This window comes from Astyanax mexicanus, chromosome 8 (genome assembly GCF_023375975.1).
Source record: "Astyanax mexicanus isolate ESR-SI-001 chromosome 8, AstMex3_surface, whole genome shotgun sequence".
Lineage (NCBI taxonomy): Eukaryota > Metazoa > Chordata > Actinopteri > Characiformes > Acestrorhamphidae > Astyanax > Astyanax mexicanus.
In genome coordinates, this window is record NC_064415.1 from 48,677,454 (window position 1) to 48,693,725 (window position 16,272).

Below are 16,272 nucleotides of genomic sequence, written 5' to 3' on the forward strand. Positions count from 1 at the left end.
GCTCTGTGATGCGCTCACACAGTCCCACCACACTCCTTTAACTTTCACATTAACACTGAGCATGTGTCCAACACTCACATTCTCATAATTCATAACCTGCTCTCCAGTGGCGTGCACAGACATTTTGGGGGAAAAAGGGCAAAAAGGGCATCTGGTGGGAAAAAGGGCACTTTTAGCGCACATGGAACACTTCGTTATAAAAAGATTACTTCAACATGAATATCAACATGCCCACTTAATTTTACTGCCCCCAAGCAAATCAGTCCAGAACCGTGCTTATCACAACGGTTTTCCTTTGTTCATTCCAAGACTTCTTCCTCTTAATCTAAAGGAGTTTTTCCCTGCCAATCACTTCTGGTTAGAGAAATACTCAAATTGTAATGTGATTATTTTTTATTGTTTGTTAGGTAAAATAAACATCATAAATTAAAATACTGTAATTATTAATTGATTACAACAGCAAAACTGCAAAAATCAGCTACACAAATCTTTATTTAAAAAGTACACATACATATCACATAAAACTGTAGAGAAAGCACACCATGGTATGATGAAACATCTGCATTCAAACACAATAAAGCCATAATTCATCATACATCGCAAAGCAATAAGTGAAGACTAATTTTAATTGTCTTTAGTTTTTAGTGTGTTTTGCTTTCTGCCTTCCAATGAGCAACTCCTTCCTGTCATTTTCTGTTGCGGTACTCCTCCTCCTCTTTCGCTTGACTGAGCTTTCATACCTACTGCACTTCCATATCACAAATATAACAAATGAATAACCATGTGTCAAATAAAAATTGTTATTTGTGCTGAGCTGTGGGATCTGATTACTCAATTTAAACTGCTCTCAGTTGCACTGCCTTTCTACACTGTACATTTAACGAAGTCATTTTCAACATGACCCAAAAAAACACAAAAACCACCAAACCCCCAAAAAGTCTCTTTGAGCCCAACTCCATGTTGTATTAACACACTGCTTTTTAATAAATTTGTTTTCCTGCAAATGGCCATGGGAACTCTTGTATGATGGAATAAAATTAGCTGACTTCTTTAAGCAAATCTTTAGTTTATAATATATATTTTTTATAAATACATTTACAAGCACAATGTACAGTAATAAAAATAAAAATAAAAAAGTACATTTTTGTTCCCCAATTGTGTGGAAATAATGCTGAATTACCTAATTTTACTGATGGCTGTTCAGGACCACTATCCTTTCCAACACTCTCAAGTGTAACTGTTGGAAGCTCTTCAGAAATTAATCTTCACTGGATACAGCGTATCTTACGAATCAAGCTCTACGGATAGGATCTGGGTTGGGAGTATCATCAATGTATACCGTGTAGGCTGAACATTTAAAACATGGCAATTAGAATCCAACATTATGTTTTGTTTTAAAAATCAATATGCTTCAGAAACTGTATACACAAGTTACCAATAGATCAGGGTTGGGACCTGGAATGGTTTTGTGTGTCACTGTCCATTTCCATAACTGTTCGTAATGCACTTGTGTTTATTGAATGATTGTAAATACCTGAAGCTCTCTGCACACTCTGAGCAGTGATATGGTTTCTCTCCAGTGTGAATGTATATGTGTGTTCGAAGACTTCTCTGAGAATTAAAACTCTTTCCACATTCTGAGCAGTGAAACGGTTTCTCTGCAGTGTGAATGCGCTGGTGTTGTTGGAGATTATTCTGTTGGTTAAAACTCTTCCCACAGTCTGAACACTGATACGGTTTCACTCCACTGTGAATGCGCTGGTGTCTTTGGAAATTAATCTGTTGATTAAAACTCTTGCCACAGTCCGGACAATAATAAGGTTTTTCTCCAGTGTGAATGCGCCGGTGTCTATTAAGATTACTCAGTTGACTAAAACCCATCCCACAATCTGAACAGTGATATGGTTTCTCTCCAGTGTGAATGCGTTGGTGTTGCAGGAGACTATTTAGATAATTAAAACTCATTCCACATTCTGAGCACTGGCACGGTTTCCCCCCTGTGTGAATGAACTGGTGTGTCTTAAAATGACTCTTTCTAATAAACATTTTCCCACACTCTAAACAGTGATACGGTTTCTCTCCAGTGTGAAGACGCTGGTGTATTCTGAGGCTATCGTGTGTAGTAAAAGTCTTTTCACACTCTGAACAGTGAAAGGGTTTCTCTCCTGTGTGAATTCGCTGGTGTGTTTTGAGATTACTCTGTTGTGTAAAGCTCTTCCCACATTCTGAGCAATTATACGGTTTCTCTCCGGTGTGAATGCGTTCGTGTGTTTTGAGATCTCTCTCTTTAATAAAACTCTTCCCACAGTCTGAGCAGTGATATGGTTTTTCTCCAGTGTGAATGCGCTGGTGTGTTTTGAGATTACTCTGAGAAGTAAAACTCTTCATACATTCAGAGCAGTGATACGGTTTCTCTCCAGTGTGAGTGCGCTGGTGTGCTCTGAGATCTCTCTGTGTAGTGAAACTTTTCCCACAGTCTGAGCATGGGTGAGTTTTCTTCTTGTCTGTACTTTTCTGCATTTGCCTGGGAGGTGTAGGAGCAAGCGTTTGCTGAGTATTGGAGATTTCTTTGGATGCCATGTTCTTTTCTTTAGCAGTTTAGCAGCTTAACGTCTTTGGGAAATCTGTTTTTTCTGAAGCCAAACTTCAAGTAGGAAAGTTGCCACTGGGAGAAAACTTGGAACAGGACAGCATTCAGTTCTAGAAGAAACACACAAATAAGAAAAAGTTATTTAAATGCTATTAAAAAATCCTAGTTTTAAGGGTGGGAAAGGAAAATTATTGAATTAGGGAACTCGTTTGTAGGGAATAAAGATTTGATTCAGACGTTCAGCATTTTCCTCAACAGAAATGCAAATCTAAAGGTTTATAACTTCACTGAATTATAGGATATAGAGAAAGTGTTTCTGTATACTGAATACAGTAGCATTAATTCAGCGGATACATTCATGAGTAACACCACCAAAATAGATCAATGAGCCCATTTGAAAATTCATGTTTTCAAGGCCTAACAAAACAAACTGCAAAAGTTGTTTCACTGCTAATCTCTTGATAAAATTAACCATAGCAACTCTTTAGATACTCAGATAATCATAGCAACTCACTGCACTGGTGTTTTAAACTCAACCACTGTATGTCCTTTCAAGGAGTAGTACAATTTCTAATACAGGTGTTGCGCAGACTTTGGGGGATCCCATACCAAATGATCGCTATATCTACTTTGTGAACTGTTGTTTGCTGTTGTAACATCTGGATTTAGAGGAAAAAAGGAGTAACAACTGTTGGCATGTCCAGATTTTTGGGGTTCATTATTGCCATGACTTGAGACCCAGGTAGCATGGCCTTGAATTAGAAGTCATACACGCACTGACAATTTTTGGTGTGCGTGCGCCTTATAGTACGAAAAATACAGTATGTGAACATCTGGATCTAATCATTTATTTTTTTATTTTATCCCATTTTCTCCCCAATTAAAACATACTAGAGATGTGAAAACTGCTTTTGGTGATCGTCCATTATTCCTCTGATTTGGCAAACCGATTCAGAAATTAGGCAGCAGTTAAGCAGCACTGTGTGTGGATCACTGTTGAAGGAAACTTGGAGCTGCTCGTTCGCAAGCAGCTGCTCAGTGCTAAAGAACACGTTACACAATCAGCTCAGTTCACTTAGTCTGGAGTTTTCGCAGTTTCTGCAGTTCATATGTGTAGGACTAATGCACCTCGTACTGAAAGAAAAAAGGTTTTAACCTCACTAATCAAACAATACTGCTGTCCACAGAGCATTTTAGTGAGGCGGCCAATGTTGGGTACCTGTTCCTGCGGTAGTGGCATCTAAGAAGACATTTATAATTTTAAAAATACAAATATTTACACACATCTCTCCTAATATCTGTTTATTTTTGTTAGTAAAGCTCTTCAGTTTATTTGAACTCAGCTTAGATTTCCTGCTTGCTAAAAGGTGGCCGTAATTAGGCTAAGCTCTAACAAGTTTGCCTGGCATCTACATAATGTTAACGGGCCATTTGGCCCCGCCCTTTACACAGTTTAATTATGGATAATAAAGATATACGTTATGTACAGAAACAGCCTGGAGACACATTACAAAGAAGAAGCTATTTCTGCAGTTAGCAAGAAAGAATGTATAAAGAATAGCAGCACAATTTAACACTTTAACCCACCAGACAAGAAAATTATAAATCATAGTTTATAAGTAACCCCTAAATCTCCTGTTCATCTTAAATAAAGCAGAATGAAAGTGTTGATCAGAGATAACTAGGAGAAGATGATCCTCCAGCTCCTGGATGAAGCTGCTTGTGTGTGATGTTAAATGCTGCTCCTTCTGAATGTGTTTCTGTGTGTCTAAGAGTAAATGTAGAGCAGTGTGAAGGTGAAGAGTGGAACATCTGCATACCTGCAGCAGGTGAGCTGATGGTGTTCCTCCAGCAGAGCAGTCTGAGTACAGAGGTGTGGAGCTGCTGATCAGAGCTGGATCTTCTGCTGCTCCACTTTACTGGAGACCGGGGGAAACTCTAACCACCCTTCCATATTCACCTACAGAGAATACAGTCTTCATTTTAAACCACAGCAAACATCTGTCCAAAGCGCTGAAACTATTAGAACATGTCCAATCAATACATCACAATGACTCTGTTACTTGATCTGATTCAATACAATAAACAGCCCTGAATCCACCTTAACCTCCAACAGTCTGCTGCTGCGATTCTGAACCAAATACTTTAGTCCTGACGTTACAGCCGAAAATCAGCTGTCAAAATAAAAGTCCTACAGCGCTGTTTATAATTACCTGCGTCCTGAAACATTTGCTACTGCTCCTCTCCTGCCCTGTAGAAAGTGGAGGAGTCGAGGAGAGGAGCAGGAGGAGAAGAGAGAAGGAGTAGTAATTGGGGAAATAGCAAGCTGGGAAGCTGAAACTCATCCTTCGCTGAAAGAAGCTTCAGGTCTGATCGTACATTTTTTCAATAAATACTTCCTATAAAAACATATAAAATAACAGAATTTATAATAATTTTCTGCTTCTTTTACACTATTAAAAAAATAGGTGAAAATCATTTAAATAATTTAAATCAGTTCCAAACACATTCATGGCTACAGGCGTACAATTACCTAATAGGCCTGAACGATTAATTGCATTTGCGATTATCTCGCGATATTTTAAAACGAGATTCTCTAACCGCACAGGCTGCGATTTGACTGGTCACGTGACTTGGGAGCGAGCCGAGCCGAGGACGAGCGGAGCAAACCCGAGCAGGAGGCAGGGAGGTGAAGAAGTGAAGTCAACGCAGCGCACTTTCACACCAGCACTGTTTGGTCTGGTTAAATCGAACTCTGGTCCGTTTGTAACTTTAGTGCGGTTCGATTGAGCAGGTGTGAAAACAGTAATCGCACTCGGGTGCGGATCAAAAGAACCGAACCGAGACCAGCTAGAGGAGGTGGATAACGTTAATTACCACAGCTGTGAACAAACACTGTCTCCATGCTCGCGCCGTCTGCGCTGTATTCACCGCTCTCAGCCGCGTGACTCTGTTTATTATGTATAAATCTGCGCTGCACGTAGAAACACAAAATCTTCTCGCTGTATTTACTTTTTTCGGATATTTATATTTAACGTACTCCCGTGTCAGACAGCTCTGACCAATCAGAGGACACAGGCTACTCGCGTGGTTTATTGATGCGCATTTTGGTGCGTTTACATTTATGCCTATGTGAAACCAGACCGAACAGAGCGAGAAAGCGCTCCAAGTAAACAAACTCATTAACTGATTCAGACCAGAGAAACGAACTACAGGTGTGAAAACGCCCTAAAAAAAACATCACAAAGCCTCATATGGTATTTGCAAGGCTAAAATGCCAACGACCAGTGCTGCGGGGACACTATTTACCAAACCAGGTGTAGATATGATGAGAAATAACTCTATTAAACTCAGATTAGGAGATGTTTTATTAAGGAGAACAATGCTTTCAAAGCTCAGCTATTTGTAAAAGTGCTGTTTGTATTTATTCTATTTTTAGTGTTTTACTGAGCTAATAACCACTTACTGCACAGATAAGAAGTTTTTTCTTCACTGAAATCCCCACAGGTGCCTAAAACGTGTGCACAGTACTGTATGTTTCGTTCAGAAATATGTTGTTCATAACAGAAATATTTTTGATGTAATAAATTAAATTGTGCAATTTATGCTTTCAAATGAGCTTTTTTTATACCATATCAGCTTCTGGAGACGCATATCACACAGGGAACCTCGACACTGCTCCCTCTCCCTGTACTCTCCTCTCCCTGTATTCTCCTCTCCCTGTATTCTCCTCTCCCTGTACTCTCCTCTCCCTGTATTCTCCTCTCCCTGTATTCCCCTCTCCCTGTATCCTCCTCTCCCTGTATCCTCCTCTCCCTGTATTCTCCTCTCCCTGTATTCTCCTCTCCCTGTACTCTCCTCTCCCTGTACTCTCCTCTCCCTGTACTCTCTTCTCCCTGTATTCTCCTCTCCCTGTATTCTCCTCTCCCTGTACTCTCCTCTCCCTGTACTCTCCCCTCCCTGTACTCTCCTCTCCCTGTACTCTCCTCTCCCTGTACTCTCCTCTCCCTGTATTCTCCTCTCCCTGTACTCTCCTCTCCCTGTATTCTCCTCTCCCTGTATTCTCCTCAGCCACTGCTTTTTCTCCTGCTGCGTGCTGTTAAACGCTGTACGTGTTAACCAGTGGTTTGCTAGTATTGACCCACGCCCTTGACTGGGCAGAGAAGAATAAAAGAGGGGGAGCGAACTCAGAGTATTTGGGGTGGAGTTCGGGGCAGCTTCGCTGTAAAGCGTGAAGCCGAAGCCCCCCTCTCATGAAGAGAAACATGAGAAAAAAATTAATAAAATTAAAGAAGGAGGAAGATGGGGAGGAGGTGGGTGCGAGGTTGTTCAACGAGCAGGTAGAGAGGAAGTGACGGTTTAAATAGGGAAGGAAGTGGGAGGAGTGAGGGCGTGGATCACTCCCAAAACTTAGTTATGGATACATAAATCCACTTTGCTAGTATTGACCCACGCCCTTGACTGGGCAGAGAAGAATAAAAGAGGGGGAGCGAACTCAGAGTATTTGGGGTGGAGTTCGGGGCAGCTTCGCTGTACAGCGTGAGGCCGAAGCCCCAAAAGTTAAATCAGAACTTTCGACCACTGCAAGGATTTAAGAAGAGGTCTGACTGTGACAGGCTTGGGAACTCCAGCGTCTGAGTGTTGGAAGTGCGACCTTGTAGTCTTTGAGAAAGCCAGTGGATAAGCCGATGGAGGAAAGCAGTGTGGAGGTCAAAGGAAAGAAAGGTAGGGAATTAATTCATTAAAGTTTCATAAAGTTTTTGAAGGTGCTGCCAGCCTATTCAAGTATGGGAGCGTACTGGAATGACAGTATAGAGGGTGAGGTCCTAGGAGTCAGAAAGCAGTTGAAGTGGAAAGATGGTGTTGAACGACTTGTGGAATGATGCACATGGTGTACATGTAGTTTAAAAGCTCCAAAAAGCAGCCACTGATGCACGTCGCGTAGCAGGAGGGGAGGGGGGGTGGAGTGGGAAGATGGAGGACGATGAAGTGGGAATATGGAGTGGGAAGACAGGGGGCGATGGAGTGGGAAGACAGGGGGCGATGGAGTGGGAAGATGGAGTGGAAAGACGGGGCGATGGGATGGGAAGATGGAGTGGGAAGACTGGGGGCGATCGAGTGGGAAGATGGAGTGGAAAGACAGGGGGCAATGGAGTGGGAAGATGGGGGGCGATGGGAGACAGAAGAGGGTAGGGAGGACAGACAGACTGAGGAATAGGAGAGAGAGAGGAGGAGCACTCGAGCACCGCCCTACGAGACTGCAGGAAGGCGGAGTCACGGCCTGCCAGCGGGCCGGGCGAAAGAACGCAGGTTAGAAGGGAAAACAGGGAAAAAGCGGGGCCGCAGGAGTGCCGTGGGCGCTGGTAGTGGCAGCGGCGTGGGCGCCGGCAGCAGTAACGGCGAAGGCGCCGGGAGCGGCAGCAGTAACGGCGAGGGCGCCGGGAGCGGCAGCAGTAATGGCGAGGGAGCAGGGAGCAGCAGCGGCAGCAGTAACGGCGAGGGCGCCGGGAGCGGCAGCAGTCACGGTGGCAGAGTTGAGAGAGAGAGAAAGAAGACCGGAGGGAACCTTTCGGTAGCGGCCTGACCGGGCTGAGGAGCCAGGAGTGCAGACACCAGCCGCGGCGGTTGGGGAAAGACGCACCGTAATCAAGGAAGGCAGCCGGCAGCAGTGGCGGTGGAGGAGTAGGTGTGGACGAGAACAGCTGGTCGTGCGAGGTTGGACGCCAGCCGCAGAAGACATAGAGGTGGAGTACCATCGTGGTGCAGGTAAGGAGCGGGAGTCAACGCCGCAGGCAAGGCTTGTTCAATCGCGGGGTCGTTCAACTGCGAGGTTGTTCAACGAGCAGGTAGAGAGGAAGTGATGGTTTAAATAGGGAAGGAAGTGGGAGGAGTGAGGGCGTGGATCACTCCCAAAACTTAGTTATGGATACATAACTCCACTAAATAGTGCACTAGTTCTGTGATAGGGAGGGAGTGATTTAGAACGCGCCACCGCGCTGCCCCCCCTCCGCTCAGAGAACAGCCACTCCTGAACAGAGGCTGCGCTTCTGATTGGTTGTGAGTCTCCGTGTCAGGACCAATGAGAGTCGCAGCCTCTGTTTAGAAGGAGTGGCTGTTCTCTAGCGGAGGAGGGGAAGCGCCGCAGCGGTGTTTCTGAAACAAATCACACGCCTTAATGACTCACCTCAAAAATACGGGACAAATCGCGTCCAGCATCAATTCAATACGTAACACGTATTTTACTGCCCAAATACGGGACGATTACGGATTTCAAGGGACGGTTGGTAACCCTAATTGTGCATCAGCTTCAGAAGTGACTTCCTAGGACAGTGAAATACAGTGAAGATTAAAAAGCGAGATTAAAAAAGAGGATAAAAAACAGCCAGAGGATTCTATTAACCTGGTTATAACAACCCTACTTTCACTACTACTGTGTCAATGTGTGTAGATTTTGTATTGTGGACATAGACTTTATATAAAAATGTATGCCACTTTATTTACCTAAAGTGCTTTTTGTACATTTTATATAACCTTCGTTCAAAGTGTTTTTAATAAATAAAATGCTATTAAATAACACAATGTTAAAAATGTAACATTCCTAAAGCTTCGAAGATGTTTTTAAATCATATTAGTGATTTAAAATTAGTGACTTATGTGTTTCAGTTATTCATTTATGCCACCAAATGTATAATTCTCTGCCAATTTGAGATAACCCTGCCCCTTTAAGAAAGTAACCTTTGATATCAGTAACATCACAATTTTAAGACAATTTTTGCATGTTTAGCAATTAAAAATATTCATTTAACTTAATATTTCTCATATAGCAGGAGAAAAAAATATTTTTAGAAAATAAAAATGAATCTTAAAAAAAAAAAAAAACGTTTTCATCAAAAGCTAATTTTCAACTGTTCAACCTGGTATTGTACAAGCTGGAAAAATAATTTCTTTGTAGTCTGTAATCTTACAAATATGACCAGTAGTGAAAAGAAGAAAAAATAAACCCAATATATGTTTTTACAGCCATTGAGTAAAAGCTAGTTTAGAGTTTAGAAGTGAACATCAGTTTAAATAATTATTTTATATAACGTTTAAGAGCATTTTTTTGTTTGTTTCTGGAGAAAGACATCCCCCTTTTCAGTCTTCTCCAATCTTCTCTCTCCCTCATGTTCTGAACTGCCCCCTGTTGTCTGCTCAATGGTGTTCATTGACAAGACCATTTGTGGTTGGGTGCTGGTGCCCACCTAACTCTGGATCAGACCTGCCCTGCTGCATCCTCATAATAGTTTTTTTCATCATTTCCGTTATTCTGTCTTTCCCATGTACTGAGATGCCCTGCTCCAACTGTTCTGTCCCGGATCCGCCTGGTCTTGCTCAAATGAAGTCTGGACCTGAATCTCTATAAAGCTGCCTTGTTACAACAGTAATTGTGTAAAGAGCAAAAAAATACATTTGATTGGACTGAAAAATAATACAAATTGTAATTTGATTATTTTTATTGTTAACTGAAGTAAATACATTAATATGAGATTCTACTTTTATCCATAATATTACTTTTTTACCAATGATAAATACACAAATCTTTATTTAAAGGTACAAAGGATTATAATAAACATAAAAACACATAAAACTGCAGTAAAACCACAACATGGTAAATGACAACTTTGAATTAAAACATGATTCATAAAGTCATAATTCAAGACTAATTTTATGGTTATATCTGCCAGAATAATATAACTGTTAACATTCTCTAATATCTTCTTCACATCTTGAGTAAAATAAACAAAACAATCTTGATCGAAACATATATGTACACACAATACACGTAAAAATACTTTGGCACCATTAATGAGAATTTAGTACATATAATTATTGCCCTATTACTTATTATGTAGTGCATAATGTATTGCTTTTTTGAAATATTTTATTCTGTTTCATACTGGTTTTCTTTAAGTAATTTATTCATTCTACAGGTCTGGCAGTAATCAGGCCTGGTTGTGGCTAATTCATGGAAGGAACAATTTACTTAAAAAGTGCTTTTTGTATTTACTCATGTTATATTTGTCTGATATTAAAGTTTGCTTGATAATGAAAAATGCCAGTATGGCAAAAAGGCAAAACAAAAGAAATCTGTAAGGGGGCAAATACATTTCAAAAACTGTAATTCTCAGGTGCTCCTGTCTCCTGTCCAGCCAAACTGATGGAAGTTTCTGGAAGTCAGTCTTTCTCATCACCCACCTCAGATCAGCTCACTCTCAATCAACCTTTATTTTCACTAGGAAATACATTGAGGGTGATCCTCATTTATAATGCTGCTGAGCATTTACAGTTTAAAATGAATTTAAAATGAACATTTAAAAATAAATTAGAAATAATAAGGAACAAAATAGTAAAATAAATTATACATAAAGGAAATGCACATATATAGATTATATATAGAATAATATAGATGAAAGAAAATGTATTAAATATAAAATGAATAAAAACAAATAGTACTAGTAAAGAAAAAGATAAGAATGATAAATGACAAAATGAAAAATAATATAATAAAAAATAGATACATAAATAAATAAAAATAAATAAAAGTAATTAAAAATTAAAATAAAAAAATGTTAAAAAATGTATAAATCTCCAATACAGTTTACATGAACTCTGACTGCTTCCACTTTTAGTGTTGCTATTTACCTGAACATTTATTAGACTTGTGTGGATCTATAATGACTTTTTAACGTTTATTTAAAAGTTGTCTGACCACTGGAAGAATGGTACCCCCCTTATATGTGAGTCTTTTTTCCTTGCCTCTGCGCTCTTCTGAGGCGCTCTGTATTGTATGTTTAGTGTTATGCCTGATTCTCTGTTCTGCGATCACATTTCTGTAAAGCTGCTTTGCAACAACATCAGTTGTTAAGGAGCTATATAAATTATTTTTATTTGATTTAATTTAACAAAGTATGACATTTTCAACATAACACAAAAACAACACATTAAAAGAATTTCATCAAACCCACAATCAGCAGAAGGCTTAATGTTCTTACCTACATCTCTACAAAATCTCTAAGTCTACCTACATCTTCGGTTAACTCAATTTAATCGTATTTTAATCGCCTTCACTCATCAGAGCACTGTTCCCAGCATTCCTCTGCTGACATTCAGTCTCCTTAGTCCAATCCATTCTGCTCCTACAGCAGACTCCTCCCACGTTTTTGACATGCCAGGGAAAAGGAACAGCGTACATACATCCCATTCCTTCACTCAACTTTTTTTACAGCACTGTGCACTTTTCTCTAGTAGAGAACCACAGTAACAGGAACAGAAATATATGAGGTGGTTTATCTTAACTTCTTAGTATCATACTATCACATCTTCCACTGCTTGCTGTCTCCAAATCTTTGCTAGAGTGCACTGACTGTGCTTTTCAATTCATTTGTTCTTTGCTACGCTTGTGTGGTGGAATTAAACCTACTGTGGAGAAGAATCAAAAGGTGGTGTTCTTTTTCCATCACAAGCATAATGTACAGTATAAACTAAATACATTTTGATTCCCCTATGTGTGGAAATGATGCAAAATTACCTTGTTTTACTCAAAGAGAAGCCATCTTACCCAGTCTCTAGGCTAGACTTTGTCTATGACACCTATGTTTGTGTTATGTATTGATTTCTGAATGTCACAGAAACGAACATGTTCTATGAACATGAAATGAACATGTTTCCTCCCCTGTAAACAAGCTACTCATATTTTTAAATCTAAGTTGGGATCGGGAATGGTTTTAGGTGGGTCGCTGCTTATTTCTTTGCTCTTAATACACTTGTGTCTGTTCAAGGTATTTGAACGCCTGAAGCTCTTCTCACAATATGAGCAGTGATACGGTTTCTCTCCCGTATGAATGCGCTGGTGGCACTGGAAATTACTCTGAAGATTAAAAAACTTCCCACACTCTTCGCAGTAATACGGTTTCTCTCCAGTGTGAATGCGCTCATGTTGCTTGAGAGTAATCCTTTGGGTGAAACTCTTCCCACAGTCTGAACATTGATATGGTTTCTCTCCAGTGTGAAGGCGCTGGTGTTGCTGGAGAGTACTGTGAGAACTAAAACTCTCCCCACACTCTGAACAATAATACGGTTTCTCTCCAGTATGAACGCGCTCGTGTTGATGGAGAGAAGTCTGCCGGTTAAAACTCTTCCCACAGACCGAACAGTGATACGGTTTCTCTCCAGTGTGAATGCGCTGGTGTTGTTGGAGAGTACTCAGACGATTAAAACTCTTCCCACAGTCTGAGCAGCGATACGGTTTCTCTCCAGTGTGAATGCGCAGATGGGTGTTGAGATTATTCTGATGATTAAAGCTCTTTCCACACTCTGAACATTGATACGGTTTCTCTCCAGTGTGTACAAGCTGGTGTTGCTGGAGAGTACTCTGTTGAGTAAAACTCTTCCCACACTCTGAACACTGATACGGTTTCTCTCCGGTGTGAATGCGCTGATGTGTTTTGAGGTTGCGCTGTGTTGTATAACTCTTTCCACATTCTAAACAGTGAAAAGGTTTTTCTCCAGTGTGAATGTACTGGTGTATTTGGAGATCACTTCGATTTATAAAGCTCTTACCACAATCTGAGCAGTGGTGAGTTTTCCTCTTGCTTGTACTTTTCTGCATTTCCCTGGGAGGTGTAGGAGAGGGTGATTGCTGAGTATTGGAGATTTCTATAGATGCCATGTTTTCTCTTCATTCAGCAGCTTTACGTCTTTGCAAAATCTTTTGATTGTATCTGTGAAGCTAAACTTTCCTCCAGGTAGAAATGTTGATGTGGGATCAGGAGAAGACTTGAAACGGGACAGCATTCAGTTCTGGAAGAAACAAAAAAAAAAGAAAACTTACAGTGAATCTGGAAAGTATTTACATTATTTCATTTTTACCACACTTAATATGTTAGGACTTTATTCCATAACAGTAATGACTAAGTGAAAAAAGTTGGTTTAAAATCTTTTCAAATTTGTCTGCCATTTCCACTATTTGTTCATGTTTTTTTCTTTATGTAGATTATCTAGAATTCAGTAAATTATATAATTATAGTATATTAATATAACCTTTAAAGATAAGATAACAGTCAATCCCCCTCGCTTTGGAGCTCCACGCAAGATCTCACCATGTGTGGTAAGCATGATTCTGAGGAAGGTAAGGTTTTAGATGAAAATTTACATGGGAGGAGCTTGTTAATGATCTCAGGATAGCTGGAAGCACAGTCATCAAGAAAACCATTACTAACACACTTTGCCGTAATGGATTAAGATCCATCTGTTCAAAAAGGCTCACATACAGGACATTAACTTCACTCAACATGTTTGAAGGCAGAGAATGCTGGCCCATCTCCACTGTTAAGTAAAGATGTGGAAACATTCTGCTGTGGGGCTGTTTCTCTGCCAAGTGAACAGAAAGACTTCTCCACATGGGATAGTTCTTTCAGCATAACAATGACCCACAACATATCAAGAATGGGAGGTGTAGACTCTCTAAAATGCTCTTTTCATACCCAGTCATGTGAGTTAATTGCAAATTGCTCCTCCAGCGTTTTTTTTTTTTTTTTAAGATGTGTTGCTGCCATCTAAATGAGCTAATGTTATTTAATTTTTTTTACAATGTCCCAACTTTTTTTGGAATTGGGTTGGCAATTTATCTTTGGTGATATGTATTTAAGTAATGTATTTAATTATGTATGCATTTATTTATTTATTTCTGTGTCTGTTTTAATCCAGGTCAACGGATGCCAGTGCTAAGCAATAAAATAACAGCTTGCCTCAGGCAGCATGTTAATTCTGACCCTGCAACAAGAGACGGGTACCTTGAAAGACATGTCAAAAAAGGTTTTACATGAAAAATATAAATAAACAAAAAATAAGTACATGTTGATTGTGTGTTTTTTCATTACCTGGAGAATGGGCTTGTGAGTTTTATTTTTTAAAAAGTGTGTGAAATATTTGTTCATGACAGAATATGACAAAAGAGTTTAGTTTTTATATTATTGTGCATGAGACAATATGGCACAACCCTATTTCACAGTTAACTGTCATTGGTGTTATTAGTGGTTTGGGAACAGACTGGTATAGAACCTGCCATCCCCCAAAAGGATCATAAAGATATACTTTGCAAACAGAAAAAGACTAAATAGCAGCACAATTCAACACTTTAACTCACTAGATAAGAGAATTATTCCCCCAATAAATCACCACTCAGGGTTTATAAGCAGCCTCTAAATCTCCTGTTCATCTTAAATAAAGCAGAATGAAAGTGTTGATCAGAGATAACTAGGAGAAGATGATCCTCCTGCTCCTGGGTGAAGCTGATTGTGTGTGATGTTAAATGCTGCTCCTTCTGAATGTGTTTCTGTGTGTCTAAGAGTAAATGTAGAGCAGTGTGAAGGTGAAGAGTGGAACATCTCCATACCTGCAGCAGGTGAGCTGATGGTGTTCCTCCAGCAGAGCAGTCTGAGTACAGAGGTGTGGAACTGCTGATCAGAGCTGGATCTTCTGCTGCTCCACTTTACTGGAGACCGGGGGAAACTCTAACCACCCTTCCATATTCACCTACAGAGAATACAGTCTTCATTTTAAACCACAGCAAACATCTGTCCAAAGCATGTTCAATCAGAACATGTTCAATCAATACATCACAATGACTCTGTTACTTGATCTGATCCAATACAATAAACAGCCCTGAATCCACCTTAACCTCCAACAGTCTGCTGCTGTGTTTATAAACTAAAGAATCTGGTTCCGCTCAGCAGTCACTGTCGCTACAGCAGACAATCAGCTTTCAAAATAAAAGTCCTGCGGCGCTGTGGCGCTTACCTATAAACTGTATGTAAGGATGGACAGTAGGTTTTTTGAAGCCAAAATATGCACAAAATGGTAGCTTTCGTTTTGTTTGCGCTTGCTTGAAGCCAAACCATGCGCAGGAGAGGTGAGAGGCGAGGTATCTGAGTATCGGGAGCGCGCATCAGAAACGGGAGAAAGCGGTTAATGATGCCTCATGCTGTCTATACACTACACACTGTAAGAAATATAAGTACAGATTTGTACTTAAAAGAGTACAAAGCTTGTCGCTGGGGCTGTACCTTATATTGAGGCACAAAAAAGTACCTTTCAGTGAAAGTCCTTTTTTGTACCCATGTTTTTTGTGGCAGTAAAGATCATAAAGATTATAAACGTTATCATCAACTAAATATGGCTCAAAAACCTGATGATCCAAAATTGTCTGGCTTTCAAATAAAAAATGTGCTATTTAAATATATATTGTTCATTAGTACAGTGATGCAGAATACAGAATGTACCCTTTGGCTGGTTAAATGGTACAAATTTGTACTTATTGCTGTTAGAAATGACTTTGTACTTCAGAGGGAACAAATCTGACCCCGTAAAGACCAATATTGTACCTTTGAGGGTACAATTATAAAGAGTGTACCTTCGAGTACAAAAAAGTACTCATATCGTACCTCTGTTTTTTAGAGTGCACGACTTGAAAAGACTCTAAAAAATAATCAGATTAGGTCTGACACCCTTTCACTTCTAAAGACTAATTACAGATTTTTAGTCACAGACCAATCACAGAATAAGATTTTGCAAAAACTGCAACTAAATTCGTTTATTATTATTCGATTATTTCCCATCATGCTTCTGGTGGAGTTTACATACAA

The 16,272-nt window shown here is 39.9% G+C and overlaps 2 protein-coding genes across 7 annotated transcripts in view; both read right to left on the bottom strand.

The window, feature by feature from the left end:
* Positions 1-474: 474 nt before the first annotated feature.
* The window catches only part of LOC103034342 (zinc finger protein 239), a 196,325-nt gene continuing 180,527 nt past the window's right edge, over positions 475-16,272 (bottom strand). Inside the window, exons 1-3 of one of the 2 annotated variants that reach the window (XM_049482396.1) lie at positions 15,303-15,377; positions 4,411-4,691; positions 475-2,700 (exon numbers count right to left, since the gene is read on the bottom strand). In XM_049482396.1, the coding sequence (XP_049338353.1) occupies positions 1,474-2,580 (1,107 nt within the window). In that variant the 5' untranslated portion in view covers positions 2,581-2,700; positions 4,411-4,691; positions 15,303-15,377 and the 3' untranslated portion in view covers positions 475-1,473. Of the gene's footprint in view, positions 2,701-4,410; positions 4,692-15,302; positions 15,378-16,272 lie in introns of those variants that run through there. The other variant, XM_049482397.1, reaches the window with a different exon arrangement.
* The window catches only part of LOC103026187 (gastrula zinc finger protein XlCGF7.1), a 239,822-nt gene continuing 233,675 nt past the window's right edge, over positions 10,126-16,272 (bottom strand). For 3 of the 5 annotated variants that reach the window (XM_049482409.1, XM_049482407.1, XM_049482406.1), the window contains exon 2: positions 10,126-13,429. In XM_049482409.1, the coding sequence (XP_049338366.1) occupies positions 12,318-13,298 (981 nt within the window). In that variant the 5' untranslated portion in view covers positions 13,299-13,429 and the 3' untranslated portion in view covers positions 10,126-12,317. Of the gene's footprint in view, positions 13,430-13,669; positions 13,764-15,023; positions 15,386-16,272 lie in introns of those variants that run through there. The other 2 variants (XM_049482408.1, XM_049482410.1) reach the window with 2 other exon arrangements.